The sequence below is a fragment of the Hermetia illucens genome, chromosome 2 (genome assembly GCF_905115235.1).
Source record: "Hermetia illucens chromosome 2, iHerIll2.2.curated.20191125, whole genome shotgun sequence".
Classification (NCBI taxonomy): domain Eukaryota; kingdom Metazoa; phylum Arthropoda; class Insecta; order Diptera; family Stratiomyidae; genus Hermetia; species Hermetia illucens.
Window position 1 is genome coordinate 1,875,468 of NC_051850.1, and position 24,358 is coordinate 1,899,825.

Genomic DNA, 24,358 nt, shown 5'->3' on the forward strand with positions numbered 1-24,358 from the left:
GGATCTCTGGTCAGACACTCTCCAGTCCTCCACCCCAAGAATCCCGTTGTCTGTTATTAGGGTGATATCAAGGACCTCCTCCCACCCGTCACAGTTCTCCGAGCAGGGGAAATGAAAGGTTGGTGTACTGCCCCTGTTACACACCGATAGATTTGAAGTAATAATAAAATCAAAGAATGACTCAACTCTTTCGTTGATTTCGGAGCTGCCCCAAAGCGTATGCCTTGCATTTGCGTCGCAGCCTATTAGCAGGTTGGCTTTCTTTGCTGTTATGGTGTTCGTCAGATGTTGTAGTTCTTCTGGCGGAGCTGATCGGTCATGAGCCATGTACGCCGAGGAAATATACACGTTCTCTGCCCCCACCTGGTCCAGCTTGACCATAACTAGGTCACTGGAACTCAGGTCCGGGCACAGGAAAGCGTGCAGACTCTTCCTCGCAAGAATACATGCTCTAGGTCTATCCTGATCAGCGTCTCCTGTGCTGTGGTATAAATTAAAGTATTTGCTTTGGAGCCCTTTGATGGTTCGGTCGATTCCGACCCAGGGCTCCTGTATTAATGCGATGTCGATGTCTTCCTCTAAGAGGTAGACGAGCAGATTAGCCGAGGCGCACTTCGAGTGCTGCAGATTTATCTGCGTTACCCTCAGCATGATCTGCTTGCGTGGGGGGTTCGTCAGCCCCCGTCGGACCGTCGATCGTCATCTCCTCCAACAGCTCGTTGGTGGCGTCGATTGGGTCAAGGTCGTCGTCCGGTTTCGCAGAACGGAACACTTTTACTTTGGCATTCCTGACTCCGAACCACACTTTATAATCGGCCTTTTTCAGTGCCTCCAGGCACTCCTCGTTTATGCGAAGTAGTACGGGCTGGCTGTTTATCTGAGGTTCCTCCTCCTTTATAACAACCCAGTCGTCCATGGGAATCCCGGGGCTGTGAAGGCGCAGGAAATGGACGAGCTTGTCCTTCTCCATGCGGATCTTCGGCAACCAGATGCGAGCGACCGGTCTCCTGGGAATCTCGTCGTAAGGGATAATCTTGAGCTTAACGCCCTCCCAGGCGTCGCTGATCTTAGCGACACACGAGCCGAGAAAGTCCCTAGAGAACTGGTCCATGCAAGCTATTACGTGGAACCCACGGACCACATGAGATGAATCAAAGTGGGGAGTGAGTCCCGGGTGCTTGCCTCCGGTCTCCACGAGATGTTCATAGACCGTGCCCGACAGCCTAGCCTCCACACTGGTCCACACCTCCAGCGTTAGTTTGCCGCTAGCAGAATTGCCATCCGCCAGTGCCACACGTAAGCGACTCCTGGCCACGTCGCTGAAAGGCTTCGCAGTACGTGGCCCGCCGGCTGACGGTTGCTGTACAATTTCTTCCGTATGTTGCTTGGCATCTGCGGTCTTGCCCACTCTGCTCCGCTTCTTATCTTGTTCGACCTCGTCTTGAGATCGGTTGCGTTTTAGAGCGATGGGCTTCGCCTTCTGCTCGTCAGCCCGGCGTTTGCTGTTGTATTCATCAAAAATCGCCTGGTATTTAGCGAAGTCTTTTTCATCCCGCTCGTCGACAGTACCGGCCTCCTTATTCTTGGCAATCTTGCTGAGAATATGCATGGCCTTCTGGTACTGGCTCTTGAGCAGGACACCCGTGGGCCTTCGCTTCTTAGCCGGTTTACGGCGAGCGACATTCTTGTCGGTTTTCGCTTTCGAGGGATCCCCCGACGCTGAGGGCTTCGGGTCAGGAGTACTATGTCTGGTACTCGCTACACCCAGCTTGACGGCAGTGGGTTCTAGGCTGGAAGCCACTAGTCCGTCTGACGCCTCGCTCCGGGAGGTCCTTGCGGTTGGTTTCAGCACAACGGTGCTACGACTGGCACCGAGTGTAGTGCTCTCGACGGCCACTGTCTCCTGGCTGGAGGCCAGCAGCTCGTCCTCCGATGATGCGCCTGGCATCATCTCCTCCTCTTCTATAGTCGTTTTAGTTTTTTTGTTAATTGAGTCCATGTCTTGGTCCCACGAGTAGTCCGGGAAGAATGTCCACCCTGGCTGGCCCGGACACCAGGGTAAGGGTTTTATTTGAAACTGAAGGTGCCCAAGGTATTCAGAGTTCGCATACTAAAGACCAAGCTCCCCATTGTTCCACCTTGGCTCGGGTTCCTATTAGCACCTTCTCCGGTGCAGGGAGGATGATCCCCGGGCTGTTGCTTTCGTCCATCCCCCCGCCAGATCTACTTGCCCCTAACACATGACCAGCAGACAAGCAGATCCTCGTCAGTTGGATGGGCCTACTCCCAGCCCGGCCCTACACACTCTTGGCCCGCCCGAAGACAGTTTCCAGCGGCCACCCCGCGGAGGTTGTGTGAGGACTTGCCGAATTATGCAACTTTAACCTGAAGCATGATCAGACCACGTCGCCCTCACTGGTCATTGTCGGCTGAACTATCACCTGGGGAAGCTGGGGATATCTACGGACACTGCCTGCAGGTTTTGTGAGGAGGAGGACGAAACCTCTATGCACGTCCTGGGACAGTGTCCGGCACTTGTGCAAAGTAGGTCGATACATCTGGGAGAACACTTAATACCAGATGCAAAGCTGAAAGATCTGGAAGTAGGGAACATACTAAAATTCCTAATGGTTATACTCCTGCTTGAGATACTATGATTAATAGGTACACTATAAACCAGTAAAAGGGGCACAATAGTTCTTCAAGGACGTGGTGCGACTTTCCCTTAACAGAATAATAATAATATCCACCATGTGTAGAAACAGCCCAATCAGACGGCGCAACCGCATAGTCCAGCTTTATTAGTCTTTTCTGCTCTTACCTCCAAACTGCTATCGCCATACCCTAATCAATTTCGGACTCGGATGTCACCTGTCTAATTTTCATTGTTAAAATCTTAATTGCCAAAATGAAAAGGTTACCTGGCTGCCATTAGTGGAAACGTATCAGACAATTAAGATTAAGATTAATAACAAAATTATTACCATTAGGAAGGGGTTATCTGTGTTTTTTTCTGCACTGGCTGACACTTCACTCTAATTGTTATAAAATGATTGTGGAAGCCAAAGATATGATATAAGCGCAATAATTATATCGGAATTATCAATAAAGCTTTGTTAGAAAAACCCATCATGGGTAGCCTTCGTAGTCCCCTAATAGAGTTTTAAGTGAATGGCCGTGATTGAATCTTCTGTTTTAAGTTGCTCACGATTATTCAAATTTCCTAATTGGCTAAGTCGACCGGAAGTAGATAATTCACAGTGTAATAAAATGTAAGGGTAGTATCCAGATATTTCGAGTACTTAACTATCCGACTTCTGTGGAATCTATAAGATATGATTACAGAAATTGGTGAAAAGTGCGTTTTTAACCATGTGATCCGCAAGGTTTTATCTTGTAAAAAAGATACGTATGTGTGTATAAATATCGTGGGTGATTCAGAAAATTCTAAAGAAGAAAGTTGTGCCAAAAGGATAAGCGAAAGTTTACGAACTAACCCCCGCCCTTAACATACAAAGGAGTAGTGGAAAGTCATGCAGTTTGCAGTACGCTGCGCTGGGACAATAGAGTCCACCAAAGAAAATATATCTTTCAATACTTGCATTGTTTTGAAAAAAGTTACTTTTGGCTATATCCCGGAAATTGTTGTAGTTTTTCGGTCATGAGATTCAATAACGGAAAAATTTCACTATGAACCTGGACGTGTTTTAAGGGGGTCATCCCGTGTGAAGGTCGTTTTTTTTGGCTTTTTTTAGAAATGTTTTGTGGAAAACTGGATAAAGATACAAATACGAATTTTTCACCATAGATTTATTAATATCTTGAGCATGCGGAGTAATTTTTCCAGCCCGATCGCGTAGTTTATTAATGAAATACAGAGCAATTTATACACCTACCTATTACGGCGATCGACATAAATCTGGCGTGTGACTTATCACGTGTTCAACACTATAATTTCGAAACGACTCCGAATATTAAAAAATCGCTTTACCCATAGATTCTACACTATATCTAGATACAACTGATGCCAACAAAAAAAAAATTCGATTCCGCGGATCCGGCACAAGGGATGACCCCCTTAAGACTATTGCGATATACTAGGAAGCAATGTGATCACCATTGCGCTTGTCAGGGATTATTATTCTGATTCTACTCAGGTTGACTGATAGCCAGTTGATATTTATTATTCAATCCCCTCTCTTACCAGTAAGGTTTGAATCGCGACCTTCCGTTACGAAGGTTAGTGCTCCGACCCTTAAGGCACTTCTTTAGTTGCAGCCCCGATGAAGATCATTCCCACTGCTTCTAGTTTGTAGACATAGACATCCCAAACAAAAACTAGGAAGATCCCAAAATCAAATCAATTAATTCAAAATAATCATTCAAAAACCATAAACGCAGTAGCCAAAGATATCACAAAGAATAAATTAAACTCAAAACATTGAAATATTGGAAAATTCCAAACTTACACAATAATGCAAAATCTCAGCTAAAATGCCAACAATCCCAAATAGAGCCCCGCCTGAACTGATTTCATACAAACAAATATATCAATGTCTATTTTTGGAATGCTATTGTTTTTAAACAATTTTTCAGGCGAAGCTTATTGTTATCAGAGTGCATGTGCCTCTTACAAGGAAAAACTAAATAAAAGCTTGAATTGTATGTGGTTGTACCATGAACAAAAAAATTAATTGAAATAGAATTTGTTGCTGGTCATGGTGCCAAGAAACTTGATCGGCCATAGACAGCAACCTGACATGCTAAATGGATGGATCCTTGACTCTCCAACACTATCTAGTTTGCCATATTCGTAAGATTTACTACAAAAGTGAGCTATGCCACATATCAGAGCCCTCATTTATGACTTATCATCTAACACTTTTATCTTATACTGCGACTTATAGACTTCCACTTCCTCCTTCTTATCAGCACGTTAACAATTATCTGGTCGGCACACTTGTCTACATCTTGAAGACTGTATAAGGCCGAAGTGCATCGATGACATGCCGTCAACAAGTACAGTCGCTTTTCAGAATCAATTTTAATACAATATGCTCGTTTCACCCCCGTAGCAATTATTTAGCCCCCCTGGTCTATGATCTGCTGCCAAATATCCACAGCACTTTTATTGAGAGTCCAGAGCTATCTACACTCTCTGGTGCTCTTCCAAATGGTAACATCACCATCATCGTCAACGGTGGAACAACCGGTATCCGGTCTAGGCCTGCCTTAGTAACAAACTCCGGATATCCGGGTTTTGCGTCGAGGTTCACCAATTCGATATCCCTAAAAACTACCTGGCGTCCTGACCGACGCCATCGCTCCATTTGAGGCAGGACCTGCTACGTCTTCTGGTAACATAATTCTTCAAAATTGAATATCAACTGGGTCGTAGGAACGATTATTGCTCATCAGTCGAAACTCGACCAACAGGTATTCGAATAATGGGCACCTAATTAGATTGACCTCACCTTCCGTACTGCCAAGTACTAAACACTAAAAAAGTCTCTGTTAATCCCATATTTTTCAAAGACCATATTTCCCCACCACATGTTCAAAAAGTTGCTGGCAAAATGCCATCTAGTTCCTCTACCAGGGTCACAACACCATAGTTAAGACAGAAAATGGGACTAGACCGAGCCCTATTGATGACTGAGACTAAAGGTCCTGGAGGTTTAACGTGAGTACCTGCCGGCATAACCCATGATGCCCTTCGAACACGGGTAGATGTGATAGTCATTCGCCACGGCCATGGTGTTACACAATCCAAAATCCACCGCAGCATTATTTGCTCCGTCATGTTCTCTGGGCCCGTCTATTAGACAAACACTAAAAACAAAGATGGAGATAATTATAGAGATGAAGAGGCTCCACAATGCCTTCATGCACTAAATCCTAATTGGAGCTTCTCAACCCCACTTGCACAATCCAAGAAAAGGTAAATATGAATCAGACGAATTGACTTCGCTACCAGAACGGTGCACAATTTTTCCTCTTCACTCCTTTGTGGGTTGTAGGGCATCCACACAGTCTATGATGAGACAGTGCTCCAGTTTCATTATCATCACACTTAACGCTGTGTAATTGAGCTCATAACAGCGAGACACACAAATGCTCACCACGATCTGGATTCGAACCTAGAGCAGCGAGATTAAGAGGCGCTCTACCTCCTCAACTATCGCGAGAGAGAACATTCGCGTAGACAGTTTCCGGATACTAGCATAGGGCTAGATTCAAAATATAAGTATGCGAGTGTGTCGGCGAATGAAAGCTACCAAAAACAAAAAGGTGCAAGGTTGCCACCCGAAAATTCAGTTTGGTGGAATTAAATAGATAACATAGAACAAAAATAATTCGAATCGGCCGGAGATGAATACGCTCTAAGGGTGTCACTCTCGTGACTCGCAGCAAACGCCGCAAGATCGGCCACAATGCTCCCGTGGACTCCGACGGTACCGACGCGATACATGTCTTCGGAGACAGCCAAGTCTCCAACGATACCATTGACTTGACAATTCACCAATACACTGGATCAATTCAGAAAATATACAACGAATTGATCCCGACCCGTTCACTCAATTACAACAATTTGATCATCTTTCCCAATGATATCCTGGAAGATATAAATAAGAGAAGATCCTCCAGCCTAGATTACTCAGAAATAGATATTCTCCACCATCCTGACTCCTCTCAAATGAACTCCGATCCCCAGCCAGGTCAATCCGCGAGAGATTGCTGACCCTCTACCCCAACCAACTCCACAACCGTCCCGGAAAGCGTTGAAGCCACATACAAATAACCCACCTCTTCGTTCAAGTATACTTATGACCTCTCCATCTCCACATCTCCACGATCGGTGTTTTGAAATCGAGGTCAACGACTCCGTCTCCATCCTCCTCTTACACCCATCTTTCCCACCATCCTCTGCAACCTCATCTCTAACTCTCTCTCCAACTTTTGCTTCCTCTCACACTCGTCCTTCCCACATGAACAAGCCAGCACGTCCCCCTTGTACAAACCACTCACTGACCCGGAAATCCGAGAAAACATATCACGCATCTAATTTGTCAGTCCGAATACCGTAGCAACTTCAATCGTCGCATAAAAAAATAAAAAGGCAGCCCGACTCGACCCCTTCGATCGTCCTCAAGATATGCGTCTCAAGCATTTCCGTCCTCCTATCCTCAATTATGAACCATTCCTTCTATCATCCACCTTCCCCTAGATTGCAAGACTGCCCGCATTGTCCTGAGCCCCAAGAAAAAAACCCTCTCAATCCCAATAGCAATGAGCCTATCTCGATTGTATCTTCCTCCCCAAAAAATCGTCAAGCGGGTTATCAAATCACACATAGATAAGCACTATGATGCCATCAACTCAATCTTCAACTTCATGTTCTGCTGGTATCCCATTAGGATCAGTCCTTTCTCTCCCCATCCCATTAGGATCAGTCCTGTTTCTCGTTAACCGCCGGGCTCCCAAACCATCATCCCATCCAAAATCCAACCGAGTCCTCCCCCTCCTCCTCCAATACACAAACGAGCTGATCCTCTATATCTTCACCAAAAACATTTCAATAGGCGAAACTCGCCTGAATTCTTATTTAGACCAGCTTGACAAATACTTCGCCAAAAAAAATTATCACTAAATTCCCAGAAATATGAAACCGTCCTGCTTCATAGAAACATCCGCTTGGAACTGTATCTCTCAAAATCCACAACACCCAACCGTCAAAGAAGTTGTGGTAAACGTAAACTCCCGTCTGCCCCACATATCCAACATCACTAATACGGATTATGACCTATCATCAAATATAACAACTCCCCACAAAATTAAGCTGTTTTGCTACAAACAGCGTATCCGACTCCTCCTCATCTTCAGCTTCGTTATCTGGTCTGGCATTTCTTGATCCTAAATAGAACGACTCCGACGCAATTCGCACTCTTAGCACAACTCCGTCATTGTTCCAATACCTTCAAAAACAAAGGTTCCCGCATCGATGCCGCCTTTGCCCGTCATGTTCTCAACTTCCTCACCAAGTGTCAATCCCATCGCAATTCGCTCACTAACAAGGTCCGACATTTCTTGACCCTAAATGGGACAACTCCGGTGCCAAGAGCACAGAATACTGCGCCACTAATCCAACGCCTTCAAAAACGAAGGTTTCCGCATCGACGCCGTCCTATCCCGTCATGCTCTCAACTTGATATTCTCTTCGATATCAATTTCAAAAAGACCCTTCGGCAGAGACTATTTAGAAATAAATATTCTCCGTAGTCTGCTCACCTCAGAGAAGAAGTTCGCAACCTTGACCAGCCAATCCGCCAACAAATTTTAACCTTATATACCGACTACCTCCAGAAACGCGTCTCCAACATTGAATAGAACCCTGGCACGTTCAGGGAAATCAGAAAAACTTGTCCTCGCCTACGCAAAGCAAGTCAACAAACCCCAATCCTACCTAAATGCTAGCACCCTTGCAAAGCACTTCCTGCAAGCACACCAATCAATTTCCCGATTTCAATCGATCCCTTCTTTCGACCTCACCCAAACTACACAAAACGGATCGCCGGGGTCCTGACAAAATCCCATCCATAATCCTAAAAAAAAATATTCCAAGCACTTCCACCTTCCTTGCTTCAATTATCAACCACTGCCACCTCACCACCTACTTTCCCACTGATTGGGAGAGTCCCCGTATAACTTCCATCCCGAAAAAATGAAAATCGTCTTAATCCCGATAGCTACAGACCCATCTTCATCCTTTCATCCTTGGCCAAGATCTTCGAGCGGACCATTAAGTCCATTATCGATGAGCACTGTGACTTCAATTGCACCCTTCCCGACTTCCAGTTCGCAAACCAACCTAACCACTCGGTTTAGCACGCGTTTCTTGTCTTTAAAACGGACATTCTTCTCGGTATTGACCAGAAGACAATACGGTCTCACTTCCCTGAATTTCCCTGAAGTTCTCAAATTCCATCCACACCTCTGTAAGCTAATCCTTAGCTTTCTACATGATTCCAAGTCAACATTGAACAGCACCTTTCATCCCCATACATGTGTCCAGCGGGCATTCCCCCAAGGTTCACTCCTTTCAGCCACCTTGTTTTCCCTGTTCACCGCTGACCTACCATAACTGAGGCCTGACCCCAATCCTATAAAAATTCTGCAATAAGCGGATTACCTGATCCTTTACACATCCACTGAACATATTTTCCTCGGCGAAGCTCGTTTGAATTCCTATTTGGACAAGCTTTATAGCTGCTTCACCCGTTGGAAATCATCCCTTAATCCCCAAAAGTGTAAAACAATTGTGTTTCGCGGCAACATGAGGGTCACACCAAAAATAAGGAGAGAAATTGCCGTCCTTTTCCTCAAAATCGATGACATGCCCACTCCCAGTGTGAACGAAGTCACCTACCTAGGGGTGATCATGAACTCCCGTCTCTCTCACGTATCCCATATTTCAAAGGCACTGAACCATGCAAAAGGTAGCCTGCAGATCCTTGTATGTCCTAAAATACAGCGCCCCAACGCCCCAAAAAATTAGGCTGTTCTGTTACAAACAGCTTGTCAGACCTCTCTTTACTTTTGGCTTCATCTTCTGGTTCGATAGTTCACCGTCCCAAAAATAGAGAGCCTCCACCTGAGAAAACGGAAGACAATCCGCCAGTGCTCCAAGAGCTACAAGAATGAAGACCATTGCAAATATATCTTCAACCGAATCCTAAACGATTCCTGTCAGACCCCCCGCATCGATGCTGTCCTCGTCCGTCAGCATTTCCCTTTTATAGTATGATATATAACTCAGAACTGTTGCAACAAATTCATTCCAAAACACCCACTTTACATCCGGATACGCATTCCACCAACAATATTACGCAATACCATCATCAAATTTCAATATTGACCCTGAAAAGGACTCAAAAATAGCAAATAGCGACTATGTTGGACCTAGTGCTGATAAATCCAACTCAAGTTCATCCGTGCTTTCGTCATATGCACAACAATTCGAAACCGTATTTTGATGGCCCACTTTCTCTGGAATAGATGGCCCAATTTTATATCTCCAACAAAAATCTTTTTTTTTTCAATTTAAGATTCAATTAAACCATCTTTGCGCCTCATATAGAATGCGATAATGAATTATTTGAAATATTTTGGGAGACATTACGTCCAATTCCAAATTTAGAAGCTGAAAAATTACTTCCATATTTTTGGTTGCTTGACTTGGTAGACCCCAAAAAATTCTACTTTCTTGAAAATCACATGTCGCACTCGCAGATCATTTGGTTGTCCTTGAACTAAATTAATTCCAGTTTACCTTTTTCTTTTAGGCAATTGGGAGCTCCGGCTATCAAGTGGATAGCCAAAGGTTACAAAGCCGTGACCCGCAGGAAATCAGTCCATGAACACTCGCCGTCGCGACTAGCCAAGGTTCTGTCAACCTTCGATTTGACCACTCTTGGGATTGGAAGCACATTGGGAATTGGAATTTACGTGATAGCTGGACAGGTCGCCAAAAATACTGCCGGGCCAGGGGTAGCACTAAGCTTCCTGATAGCCGGTGCAGCTTCCTTATTCGCAGGACTATGCTATGCCGAAATTGGACCACGGGTTCCAAAGGCAGGATCAGCTTATAACTATAGTTATGTGACGATCGGCGAGTTTATGGCGTTCTTCATTGGATGGAATATGATTTTGGAATATTCGATAGGTGAGTAACCCACCTGGATTCAAATCCTTAAAAGTTAACCAAGCCAAAGATTTTGTCGTGCCTATTCCGCCATGGTCTAATCAGAATATTTCCTCCTTCTCCAGGCGCAGCTAGCGTTGCTAAATCATTCAGCGAATATCTAGATTCGATTCTAGGATATCCAATGAGAAATTTTTTCACCGAATATGTACCTATTTCTGTGCAAGGACTAAGTCAGTTTCCAGATGTTTTCGCTTTCGGGATTACCATGGTCTTCGCAAGCAAGTTTTTAAATAATTTTTAGACAATTTCAACGATTATTTAAAATTTAGTTAATTTACAGTTGCGATAGCGTATGGTGCAAGGGAATCATCCTTCTTCACTAACATTTTCACTGTGATCAATGTGGCCATCATAGCAGGAATAATTTTGGCTGGAACCTTTCAAGGTATAAGATGAATCCTGTAACTGACATTTTTTTTTAGGGAGTAGGGTAGGTGAATGCGTTTACGCACAGAGTGTTGGACTCCCTCAACAGCACGCTGGCGGACTACCAACTAAACACCTCTCTGTCATCAGAGAACTAGCCTGGAACCGTTTGACACATTACTTCGGGCTAGCCCTCCCGCTCTCCCGGCTTTGGGAGCCTTCAAGTCTCGGAATTCCTTTCACCAACTGGAGGGATTCAGGGAACCCCTTACCGTCAGATCCCTCGGCCGGTCGAGTTCAATATTCTTCGTAATAAGAAGAACCCGAACATAATGCGCAATACGATTCCAGCTACCAGCGCTCTTCAGTATCTCTCGCACAATGTTGTCTGGAGAGAGCTCCCTTGCGTCTGCATAAAGCTGCTGGCGGAGGCCGTCCCATCTCTCGCAAGAGAAAAAGGTGTGTTCAGCGTCATCCGCCACTCCATTGCAGAACACACAATCAGGAGATCGCGCCTTCCCAATCATGTGCAGGTAAGACTGAAAACCTCCATGCCCACTTAGAAGTTGGGTAAGGAAGTAATCAATCTCACCGTGCATTCTGTTCAACCATGGGTCTAATTTGTCGATGAGCCGCGCAGTCCACTTGCCCCTTGGCTCATTTTGCCAAAAAAGTTGCCACTCGCTAAGGATGCGTTGACGTTCTTCACGGGCAAATACTTGTCTTAAGTTTTCGCCCTTACGGCGATAGATAGCTTTGTGCTCCTTGGCAAGGAGGGCAACGTAGATCACTCCTGCAATCACCATCACAGCCGGTTCGGAGACGGTGCGATAAACAGACGCCACTCGCAAAGCTCCCCACCTCTGCACTTGAGCGAGCCGTTTACGATGCACCTCCTTGTCAAGGGCATCAGCCCATACCTCCGCACCATAGAGAAGAGCGGACTGCGTTGCTCCCATGAGGAAATGTCCGAGATGGCCGACTCAAGGCCGCGACTCCAGCTGCAGTCCTGTCCGCTGCTGCTTTGATTTGCTCGAAGAAGCACATCTTCGAGTCGAGCATTAAACCAAGGTATTTAATCGCGTTCCAGAGGTCCGGCCCTAGGATGGATCCCTGTGCTACTCCCGACGTGATTTCCATCCTCCTCTGGCCCTCTAGCGTCTCATAGAGCAGGGAGCGGTCTTTCAGATAATCCCTCAATACCCGCAAGAGATAGCTTGGCACGTGAAAGGAGTTCACTAGTGTGCCTAGCATATCTATTCATCTTACGGAAATGAAGGCATCTCTGACATCAAGCGTTATGAGGATCACTATCCGTCGAGATCGGCGGCTGTGTGCCCTGGCTCGATTAAACGCATCTACGACCTCCATAACAGCATCCACTGTAGATTTCCCTATTCTAAACCCGAACTGCCTTGCGGATAAGTCCCCGGCAGCACGGATCGCTTCAGCGAGTCTATCCCTGATGAGCTTCTCGAGCACTTTTCCGACCGTGTCAAGCATGCACAGCGGTCGGTATGAAGACGGGAGCTCCGGGTCTCCTTTACCCTTACTGATCAACGTGAGTCTGGCCACTTTCCGACAAAGAAAAATGCACGCGTTGAACACTTTAAGCAGCAATTCTGGCCGTTGGCGGAACACCAGTTTGTAAACTTCTGCCGGGATGTCATCAGGACCTGGCGCCTTCCTGTTTTTCATAGTGAGAACCGCTTCTTCGAGCTCTCTCATTGTGAAAAGGGGGCGATCCACGACGCTTTCCGCGCTATTTACATCAACCTGTACAGGGTGTCTGGGGAACAATGCCCGCACAATGCGGTCAATCTGGTCGGTGCTCAGTATGCAGGGCTTCCGCAGAGCCCCGATTTTCCGAGTGACAAGCTTATAGCCAACTCCCCACGGGTCCTCATTCACCTCATTAACAAGATTCTCCCAGCCGCGAGCTTTGCTTTTATTGATAGCGCTGCGGAGTCCCCTTTTTGCTGATCTATATTGTGCCTTTATGGCACATGCCTCCTCGTTGGCGTACAAACGTTGTGCCAAACGGCGGAGCTTATGACACTCCTTCCGTAGGTCGGCAACTTCCTCCGTCCATCAGTACATAGAAGGCTTATCGCGCCTGGGGCCTCTCCAGGACATGGAAGCCTCACACGCCGTCGTTATCAGATTCACTACTGAATTTACGACGGTGTCAGCTGCGACACTACCACCTCCCGGAGTGCCCCCAGCGCGGCCCTACCTGCTCCAAGAACTTCGACGAACTTTCCGATGTTCACCCTCGCGATATTCCACACGCAGGGGGAACGTCGTGTTGGTGCTCGCCGGCAGGTAGCCGAGAAGTCTTCTAGGACTCGCCACCCGTCCACCGATGATGCCAGAGATTCCGACGCAAAAGTCATGTCAGGAATGCTTCCTTCACAACCTGGGCGCCGAAACGTTGGAGTGGATCCGGTGTTTAAAACTACGAGCCCGGTTCTCGCCGCCATTTCCAGAATCCGTTTCCCTCTGGAGTCTGACTGAGGCATGCCCCATTCAAAAGCCCTGGCATTAAAATCACCGCCAACCAGGATTCGTCCCTCTGTGCTCGAAACGGCGTCTTCCAGAGCACCAAGCCGGCGCCGAAAGTCCGGCATTGTCTCATTCGGCGTCAGGTAAACGCTAAAAAACGTTATCCCTAAACACCGGATCCAAACAAATCCGTCCCCCCGGCCTTCGGCAAGAACACGATCAAGATACCATGAGGACGGGTCCTTGTTTCGGTATTGCTCGCTAATCAGCACTAGATCAGCATTTACTTCCGCAGCGAACTGTGTTAGCAACTGGTGAGCGGTTGCACTCCGGTGCATGTTAATTTACAAAATGCGGATCATGGCGTTCGCACCCTAGCCCTCCCCAATTCCGCCCTGAAGATCGGACACCATCTCGAGCCCGCAGTGTGTGCGACGCTTTCGGCAGACGTGCCACGATCCCTGCAGAGAATACAACTCTCGCTTTCCTTGCAAGTCTTCGCTTGATGACCCACTTGGCCGCATCTCCGGCATGCTGTCCTCCTGTTCGGACCCTTGCAAGCTGCTGACGTGTGTCCATAGTCCAGACGCCTGTAGCACTTGGTGGGGACTATCCGCATTCGTACCCTGCATACTACCCATCCGATTTTGATCCTCCCGCTGTTAAGGAGTTTCCTCGCATATTGCTCGGGGACTTCCACTACGGCGAGCTTTTGGCCTCGAGCATTTACAGAGGTAATACCTACCCGGGCATTGGTTACCTCTCGACATTCACGCTTTAGCGCCTCCTCTACTTCGACCTTTTCCCGTATTTCTAGAGAGCACATGGGTTCTAGGCTGGAAACAAGAGCCTTCTCCCCCAATAGCCCCTTGACCGCTTTGCAGAACGTGCTCTTGTTGGTCGTCTTTGGGCCCAGTTCGACGAAAACTCTTCCGTCGGCTTAATGAGCAGAGGTAACGGTCTAGTCCTTCTTCGATTCCTCGTTTTTTCCGCTCCTGACTATTGGTTGACAGCCTCCTTGTTTTTGGACAGACGTGTCTCTGGTGACGGAGAAAAAGAAACAATCTTTTTTTCCTTGTTCGCCTTCTTTTTTTGGGCTCTGGAGACTACTTCGATAAAGTCTCCTTCAGGCACGTCATCCTCTTTCCGCTTTTTCCCCAGTTCACTTTGCAGAGGGCTATCTGCGGTCTGTTTGACGCAAGCAGCATTCTCAGCAGGGAGTGCGACTGTTTCTGCTCTACAATCGTCTTCTGCTGCTCTCCACGTTCGGCTATAAAAGGAAATGCGGTCCAGTAGTTCCTCCAGTTCCATCAGCCCGTTTTTGACGCCTTTGCTGGCATTCCTCTGAAGGAACGTTGCCGACCGCATACGTTTCACCACTGCTGCGCACTTTCCGATGAGCCTTTCCTCTTCGGCTCTAGCGAGGACGGTCGAATGCACTTCCACTCGATTTGTGCCCAAATCTATTTGCTCAGGACTAGCGATTCTGACTGAGCTTACTTCCAGAACAGGGGCACTGCAAGGTATTGGAGTTGCCATCTCCGCACGGTCAGTCGCACCACTTGATAAGGTTTCCTCTTTATTTGGGCGCCCCGGTGTCACATCGGGTATGTCAGCCCTCGTTGCGTTTTTCGGTGATCGCTGCGGTGAACGACGCATTTTTGTGCTCCACACTCAGCTCTTCCTCCTTGCCTGTTGTTTCGTCGTTTTTTTTCTATGAATATTCTCCATGAAAAAGTAACCAGCGCATCTTGTGCAAGGGAGCGGACTGCAATTGTCAGGTACCGGTATACCCTCGGGGACACAGCCCCTACCCCAGTTCCCTGAGGCCTGACCTACGCTTAGCTGATCCCGGAATTCACGGACAGATCAGCGCTCGCTCGGGGCAACGTGGTCTACTAACACCGGTTCAATGCACACTTCCCGACCAGGGTCCCGAAGGAGCTGGCTCCTGATACACGCCACAATTACCACCTTGGCAGAGCTACGCTCATATCACCCCGTCGAAGCCGACAGAGAGTTGTCGACGGGTCCGGAGACTCCCAGTGTGTCTCGACGTGTACCGGTCATTCGCGGTTCGCTCTTCACCGAGAAGCTTTCTCGAGGCTAATACCTAGGACGCAGGTATCCTGCCAGCTAGGGGGCAGAACTACTTACTCGGACACCTCGGGGACGTCATACCCCGTATCGTAAGCGACCCGTTAAAAGTCGCTAACGACCCCTGAGGGTAACAGACATTAAGGACAGAAAGTAAGGACAATATTTTTCCAGTTAATTCTAGTAATTGGCAGCTTCCAGCTGAAAGCATTCCGCCAGGATTTGGAGTTGGTGGCTTCATGCCTTACGGATTCTCCGGTGTCTTGAGGGGAGCAGCCATCTGTTTTTATGGTTTCATTGGATTCGATGCAATAGGAACTGCAGGTTTGTATCTTTTTGCTATTTAAATTATCTGGGAAAAATCTATAACTACCCCCACAAATTGCGTACCTTAAAATTCGTCCCCCTAATATTTCGTTTTTCCAGGAGAAGAAGCCAAATATCCCCGCCGTTCAATCCCACTTGCATTCTGCATATCTCTGGCTATAATCTTCCTCGGGTATCTTTTCATGTCAATGATCCTAACAATGATGATCCCATACTATGACGAGGATACAAGCGCTCCACTTCTCTACATATTCCGTCAAAAAGGCTGGACTGTTGGCGAATATTTTGTTATGGTCGGAGCTGCGTTCGGGCTTTGCGCAAGTCTGGTAGGCTCAATGTATCCGCTACCCAGAGTTATATTTGCCATGGCGGCAGATGGACTTGTCTTCAAATTCATGGGAAAGATACATAAACGACATAAAACACCTTTTCTTGGAACACTGCTCACTGGATTTATTACATCCTTGATTGCGATGTTTTTCGATTTGACCCAGTTGATCCATATGATGTCGATCGGGACCCTTTTGGCGTATACAATGGTTTCGTGCTCGGTGATGATACTTAGATATAGCATAGATGAACAGTGCGTTCACCGGAGGATGGTTAACTGGGATCACATAAACGACAACCTTTTCAAGAAACTCTGCAACTACGACAGCATTCGAATCGCCTCGGATGCCAGTTCAAACATTGCAACCTGGGGATGCGCTCTATTCTGTAAGCATAACTGAAACGAACAGGATCATTGCAAGTTTACCACTATCTTGTTTTTGACAGGCGTGTTATCCATTACCCTTGGAGTAATTTTAAACTTTTACGTGGAAGACCAGGTTGATAACAATGTTTGGGTCTATATTTCCATTGGCATCGGGGTTATCATGTTCCTGGTGGCCTTTTTCATCTCAAGACAACCCCGATCAAGGAAGGATTTAGCCTTTCGAACACCATACGTGCCTTGGGTACCAGCAGCTTCCATCTTCATCAACTTATATCTAACAATCAAATTAGATAGTTCTACGTGGATACGATTCCTTGTATGGATCATTATTGGTTGGTATCCTTTGACTATAAATACTTTAGCGGAACTCAATATCCTTTCAATGTCTTAGGCTTACTCATATACTTCTGCTATGGAGTTTGGAATAGCAATGAACGCAAACGGAGGAGTCAACATCAGAACGGGAATGGAGTGGTCCGGAGGTCGTCGCTAAGGGTACCTGTCATTACAATAAGTGAAACAATAATGTAGGGGTTACTGCTGAGTATCTACCAATACTGATTGTGATAAATTGCCTCGAACTCGCACCATTTGCGAGGAATAGAGTTTTTAGTTAAGTCCGTGATGAATCCTAGTAGTACAGATGTAAAGCAAAACTTTCAAATATATCTGAGTTGACCTGTATATAAAAACCTTAGGCTTAAATATACAAATTAAAGGGGAAGTTTTGCATAATCTCCTCAAAACATCAGATTTTATTTTTTGAATTTAGATTGATTCAAAGCATGGAGTAGGTAGGTATCAGTGGCCGCTCCGAGGCGCCTAATAAGTCCGCGTCTGCTAAGCAGTTCGAATGGATTCCACTCTTCACAGTCACCAGCGGGACACCGGCTATATACGCCGAAGGACTACCAAGAGCAGAGCCCCGTCTGACCAATCCATCAGCCCGCTCATTCACCTTTATATCCCTACGGCCGGGAACCCAGAGGAGGATATCCTTGAGCATGCCGCCCGTTTATGCAATGCTGAGTACAAGGCCTTAATAGTCCTGGAGCATGCCGCCCGTTTATGCAATGCTGAGTACAAGGCCTTGATAGCCGTTTAGCATCGGCCAGAATGGCTATATTACGCTTGGGACTCGGATCATGCCCTAGCCATCGACAGGCTTTCAGTATCGCCTGTACTTCCACTTGAAATATTCTGGCGAAACCTGGGAGACCTTACGACTCGGATACACTATCTGTATTCGAGAAAACCCCGCACCGACTCCAAAGACTACCTTTGATCCTTCCACGAAGAATACCGTGTCATAGCCTTGCAACACGACGCCGGTCTTCCACCCTATCCTGATTGGAAAGTCCACAGCGAAATTTCTCGCAAAGTTCAGGATTGGACGCACCACAGCTTTGTACATCCAGACAACCACAATTCAGATACCCTTGTCTTAGTAGTGAATAGCATCAGTTCCCGTTTTGGTTGGGTTTATGCCGGCTCTGCATCTTGTGGCCCACAAGCACACCTTTCACAGCGCTCCATCCATGATTCGTTCGCCTGCCCACTTTTGGTATGAAAACCACTCGCGGGCGTCTCCAAGACTGTACTATATATCCTAAAGAGATACAACTCCGGTAAATCTCAACAAGCCACGGTTCAACCCTTTCCTGCTACTTCTGTGGCATGACTATCATAATGATATTTATATGCGAAGAAGCTGTTTGTAGCTCAGCCAATTTTATCCTCAGTAATTACCCTCCAAGCAAGATTCTGACTCATAGTCCCCCTCGCTGGCGGAAAAGTGCATCTGAACCGGTAGCTCCAAAGTTTCACCAGAAGATTCCGTCCAAGAGCCTTCCTGCTTTTTAAAAGGGATGGGCTCCTATGTTCCTTGGAGAGAATTTTACTGAGCCTTATCGATTCGCTTGTGCTTTCAATGTTCTGAAAATAATCCAATCAAGACCGCCAAGGTCGACTTGTACTTCTTCACGCAGTCCTTGTATGGCTGTCAATATTTCTCCGGTCAGCTTCCTAAAACTGGACAGATCTTCATTCCACCACAAGGGAAGTGTCTTCTTGCTGTATTTAGCAGACAAGACCTTAAAAGCGGTATCGAATGCCTTTTCCAGAACCCCGACCTTGAACTCCAGTTCATATGCCGTTCCAATCTTGCCAATTTGCATACCGGAGGGTTTGTTCTTGATAATTTTATCAAACATCCTCCAGTTGATCCTCATGGGGTCTATGAATGGTTTGGAGAACTCTGCGGCGAGCCATATAAGCCGACTAGGATTGCTGGAACTCAGCTCCGGACACAGAAAAGCGTGCAGACTCTTCCTCGCGAGAATACATGTTTTAGGTCTATCCTGATCAGCATTTCCCGTGCTGTGGAATAAACTGCAATATTTGCTGTGGAGTCCATTGGTGATAGAGTCTCCCCTTACCAAAGGCTACGGTGTTAACGCGATAGATAAACAGATTAGCCCAGGCGCAATTCGAATGTCGCAGTGCATCCAGGTACTCTTCATTTATAAGGAACAGAATAGGTTGGCTGTTTATCTGGGGTTGCTCCTCCTTGAAAACTACCGAACCGTCCATGCGAATCGTAAGATTTTGAAGGTGCATCGATTGGACGAGCGCATTGCGCCCTCCCAGGCTCCGCTGACCTTAGCGACGCACGAACCGAAAAAGTCCGTGGAGAATTGGTCCTAGCAAGCTATACCGTGGAACATACGGACCACCTAAGAGGAATCAAAGCAGGGGATGGATCCCGTGTATTGGCCTTTGTCGTCCATGCTTAATGACCATTTCCGACAGCCTGGCCTCAATAAGCATACCTGATAGATAATATAATGAACCACCGAGGCAGCTCTTGTTATCCCAATTCCATCTTGTATCTAGCCGCCGACAATCAGAATATTTCACTTCATGTTTGTTTGTTTTCGCCTCCGTAAAAAAATCCATAATACAACCTAAAGGAATCAACGAGACTACGTGATGGATTCCAGTTACGTTACACTGGATTTTACCAACGCCCAACCATTCGAGGTAATAAAGAGGCACTGGAACATTGGAGCTCAATAGGAATGCTAAGCTCTTGCATACCCTTTGTGTGAAATAAAAAATATTCACTTGAAAACCGCAAAGACAAAGTTGGCCCCAGCCCGCACGCTTGAAGACTTTATAGAGGCGCTCGTATAATGGCCGCAGCGGCTTCCGGGTGGAAACAGCCCTTACCAGAACGTAGGTGCAGACTTCGTGATCTCTTGGGGGTGTTGACCACTGACAGCTAGCGACGAGATAGCGGAGGTGGCTTCAATTCGACAAAAGCCTCCCGTAGCACCGAGAACCAAGACCCCGGTTAGTAAATTCACCCCATGTACCAAATCATCAGGGCTGCCAGCAAACTCTTCGCGGACAACTACACGGAGGCCAACATTAAAGACAAGACCCGTCATCAGAAGAGGTCGTCGCGCCTTCAGCATCTGATGGCAACGCTCCAACATCCCATTGGACTGCGGATGGTATGCAGTTGTCAGCTGTCGTTTGAAACCGAGGAGCTTTTCGGGCTCCAAGAGGAGAGCAGATTCGAACTACAATCCCTGGTCTGTAATAATGACGACTGGAACACCAAAACGCGGAATCCACTCTCGATAGAAGGCCTGATTATGCTGTAGTGCTTCAGAAGTATTACCTGAGGCATTACAAAACCCGATCAATGTTCGTGAGGCAACACTTGTAATCACACGAGTTTCACAAGAGACAAACAGTGTCAAATTCCTTCTTAACGTGCCTAGAGGAAAAAAGTCAAGCGACGACGACATTACGGTTTCTTACCAAGGCAGAGGCAAATCGTCAGACGCTGCCTCACCTCTGCCCTGGGAGCAGGGTGACCGTAGCGACTCGCACATGTTGAATGCTCCTTTATATAATTCGTAGAACACGACCTTATTGACCAGAGCTTGGCCAGAGCTGAAATATTCGTTTTGACAATGATGGGGTCCTAAGTCCGCATCAACTTAATGCTGGACCGGACTAGAGGGTCGCTAGACTGGTATGTGACGCGCTCTCTGGCCCAAAAATTAACGTCCTTGTTCGTGAATATATTGTCTTTATACTATTCCTATTTCGATTCCGACTGCAGGTTCTGAAGAACTGGGTCATCTCTCTGATTCTTGCTGGAAAATTGACTTCGGCTGGGATGTAGTCTCTGAGATACAGGACAAAGTGTCAGTGACTAAATTGTCCTTACTGGACACATGTTGAATGTCCAAAGTAAGCTGGCCAATGAAGGTTAAATGCTGAAGTTGATAAGGAGATGCTTTGTAGGACTTTGGCCGTAGGGCCAAATACTCAGCAAGTAGTTCAAAATTGTAACCATTGTAGTTCTGTCGGCCAGGATTCAACTGCTTCAAACAGCAACTCAACGGCTGGTAACTTTGGTTCACCTTCGCCAGCTGCGACCAACGCGGCTATTGTTCATCCTGTTGATGAAGTCGAAAGTGTAGCATCTACCAGCTGCTACTTAGTGGGTTCAACTCCCTAGACGCACTTTTCAACATTGAGAACTAAAGTATGCTCAAGAAGTTATTGAAAAATACAGTCCAGATATGCCAAATGCTCAGACTCATTGGAGAAGGCGACCAGAACATCATCCAAGCAGAAGTCTGGTAGTACAGAGTTGATGAATCTCTACAACGTTTGCGCAATCATCCATTTGAACTTGAAGAGACCGAATGGTGTGCAAATTGTTCTGGAACATCTTCAAGGAACTATAAGGATTTGGTGGTATACCTTCCCGATGTCCAAAGTCGGGAAAACGCGGACAGTTTGCTAAATAATCCAGCAGTGTTAAGGTAGTGCTAAACATTATGCTTAACTGGGTGGGAGATACTACATTCGGTAGGTTCGATAACGCCCTTAGGAATAATTGAAAGGTAATTGTTCGAAAGAGCTGAAACTTTCCCTGATTTCCTAAGAGGGGTCGTGGGGTCAATGAAGGATCTATGCTATATATCTGCCAGTAGTCCATAGTGATGCAAGAAGGCTGCGCCTGATATGGGGATGCTGATGTCCGCTAAAATGAAGCGCTACCAGAAGGTCCTAAGCAAGCCAAGACTCACATCCACTTGTTATATAGATACCAGTGTACCTCATATTCCTGTGAGGGGTTGCCAGATCTCCCATCAGGCGCGACCCCAGGTGGCGGATAGGGGCATACCTATTGATGTGTAAATATGTGTTTATGCACTTTTCTTTTCTGACTGTGTATGGGCTAGTGTTTGCTCATCGCTGGTGCGTGGACCAAAATGGTTATGGGAAGGATGCCCAGAACATAAAACCACCATGGAAGACGAGAGAAGGAGTAAACTTACGATGCAGGGGCTCGGAACCCCAGTACCGGCGGCTTTTGGGAGTGAGCAAGCGGGCTACCGGTCGTCGATATCCCTCGACCGCAGTGCCTCGGTGGTGGACAACTTGGCCACCTTGGCATATAATGTTACAAGCGATTTGGATCCGGAGAAGGAAGTGTTCAAGCGAAGTACGACCTTACCGAGAACACCAGTAGCAAGAACAACCAAGGATGAACTGAAGATGGATCGTTGGACGACAAAAACTGTAACAACACCCACAGCATATGTTCAAGATGCGCGACAGCAAGAGGTGCTCCAGGAACAAGATAAGGATCCATTCAAAAGAAGCTCATCAACTTTGAGATCTCCACCAATGCTAAAGGCGATGAAGGATAAAGTACAGACAAGATCAATAACTGGCAAAAGTGAAACAGCGTATAAAAGGAATAACCCTGTCGGGGCTTATAAGGAGCGGAGTCCCGATCCGGAGGAATTACCATTTATCCAGCTTGGGGAAAAAATAGTTGAGCTGTCCGAGTTCATCAAGGACAAGCACAACGTACACCAAGCCATAAAGAATATGGTGAGGGCCATTAGAGTCCTCTATAATGGATCGCAGATGGAGGAAAAGAATACTAAGGATACGCCGAACCCCGCTGTACCAACAGTGTCACAAGCGACCCAAGTGACACCTAACCGTACTACCATCGAAACACGGCGAAATAAACGAGTACGGGAAAAAGAGGGGAATCCTTCAAATAATCAGCAGGCACCTAAGAGAAAAAAAGGCGGACAGAAAACTCTGAAAACCAGCACTAATAGCTCTGAAGGAGGAAAGCGTACAGCGAATGTAGAAAAGTCGACCAGGGTTGCGAAGCCCAAGACGAACGGCAACGATGGATGGACTAAGGTTACGAGCAAAAAAGCGAAAGGAAAAGCAAAATTGCTAACCCGTCCATATGCGATTGTTATCTCCAGTAAGGGAAATCTGTCCTATGCGGAGATACTCGGAAAGGTCAAAACGGATCCCGACCTAAAAAATCTGAGCGGAAATGTGAATCGAATCCGAAGAACCCAGATCTCAGGGGATCTCATGTTCGAGCTGAAAAGATCCAGCGTGGGCAAGGCTGATGACTTTCGCTGGTACCAGAAGATCTGGTGCCGAAAATGCTAGCACATCAAGAGAATTGGGATGCGGTCAACTCCATGATCGCATCAATTCAAGATAAATTGCGAAAGGCAGAGGAAAGGAGAAAAACGCGGTCACGTGCGCCGCGTATAGAAGAAATGGGATTAAGCTAGAGTGAGCTGACTCCGCCCCGTGATGTAATACCTTATGGTGGTTCCGCGGGGCAGGGAGGGAGTCGGGGGTGGTTTTAGTGGGTAGAAATCCCACACGCTGGTGTGTCCAGACCAGTGTCTTTTGAAGATTTCCACCTCCTCAAAAAAAAAAAAAAAAACGCCCTAGTGGACTAACCAGGTTTTACTCGCTGCAAAGATATTTTAATTTTCACCTCACTGAAGACACAAAAGTCAACGGATCTTTACATGAAATCTTGCAATCAAGATACTGACATAAACTACCTGCCAGGTCAAAAGTGCGCACCTTGCGGTAGTCACAAGCAGTAGTCCGTCACCGCTAAACTTCTGCAAGGGTTGGAATAGCGAATTTACTTTCCTCAAGTGAAAGTGCGAAAATTGACTGACGATTTCATCTAGAAGCAACTCATCAGATGCTGCCTCACCTCTGCCCTGGAAGCAGCGTGATCGAAAGCGGCGGCAAGTGGTAATCGCTCTATTCATATATAATCGCAAACACGGCATGAGTGCGAGGTAATGAGGCAACATCTAATGAGGACCTGGATCTGGACCTGGAACCGTCAGTCCACTTTTTTTTGTAAACGTGGGTTTTCAACACAAAAAGAGGGGTCTGTGGACCACAAGAGGGAAAGTAAATTGTTTCCCAAGTAGTCCGGTCCGTCATCAAGTGGAAGCGGACTCAGAATTCTTGCATCCTCAACAGCACCTTGCAAAGCAACTACGGGAAGCTCTACTACCTTAAAACTTTTCTGGAAAATTCCAGCTCTTGTTGATGATTATGGTGAATCTACAAAACCCACTGAGTACACCTTGGGGAAAAAAAGGAAATCTGGAAATTTCTCCCTCCCTATGAAGACAAAAATTCATTTTGAGTCCCAGTAATTATTTGTTAATTACCTTAATGAGTTTCAA

At 46.7% G+C, this 24,358-nt stretch overlaps 2 protein-coding genes across 2 annotated transcripts in view; one reads left to right on the top strand and one right to left on the bottom strand.

Moving 5' to 3' along the window:
• Nucleotides 1-24,358, bottom strand: part of LOC119650189 (beta-1-syntrophin) — a 259,314-nt gene that overhangs the window by 223,800 nt on the left and 11,156 nt on the right. The gene's annotated exons all lie outside the window — the stretch shown is intronic.
• Nucleotides 3,132-17,529, top strand: LOC119650188 (high affinity cationic amino acid transporter 1-like). The gene is made up of 8 exons (XM_038052747.1): nt 3,132-3,272; nt 10,344-10,723; nt 10,828-10,983; nt 11,046-11,150; nt 15,908-16,057; nt 16,160-16,777; nt 16,838-17,110; nt 17,170-17,529. Exons 1-8 carry the CDS (start codon nt 3,172-3,174, stop codon nt 17,307-17,309), a joined length of 1,923 nt encoding a protein of 640 aa, XP_037908675.1. The 5' UTR covers nt 3,132-3,171; the 3' UTR covers nt 17,310-17,529.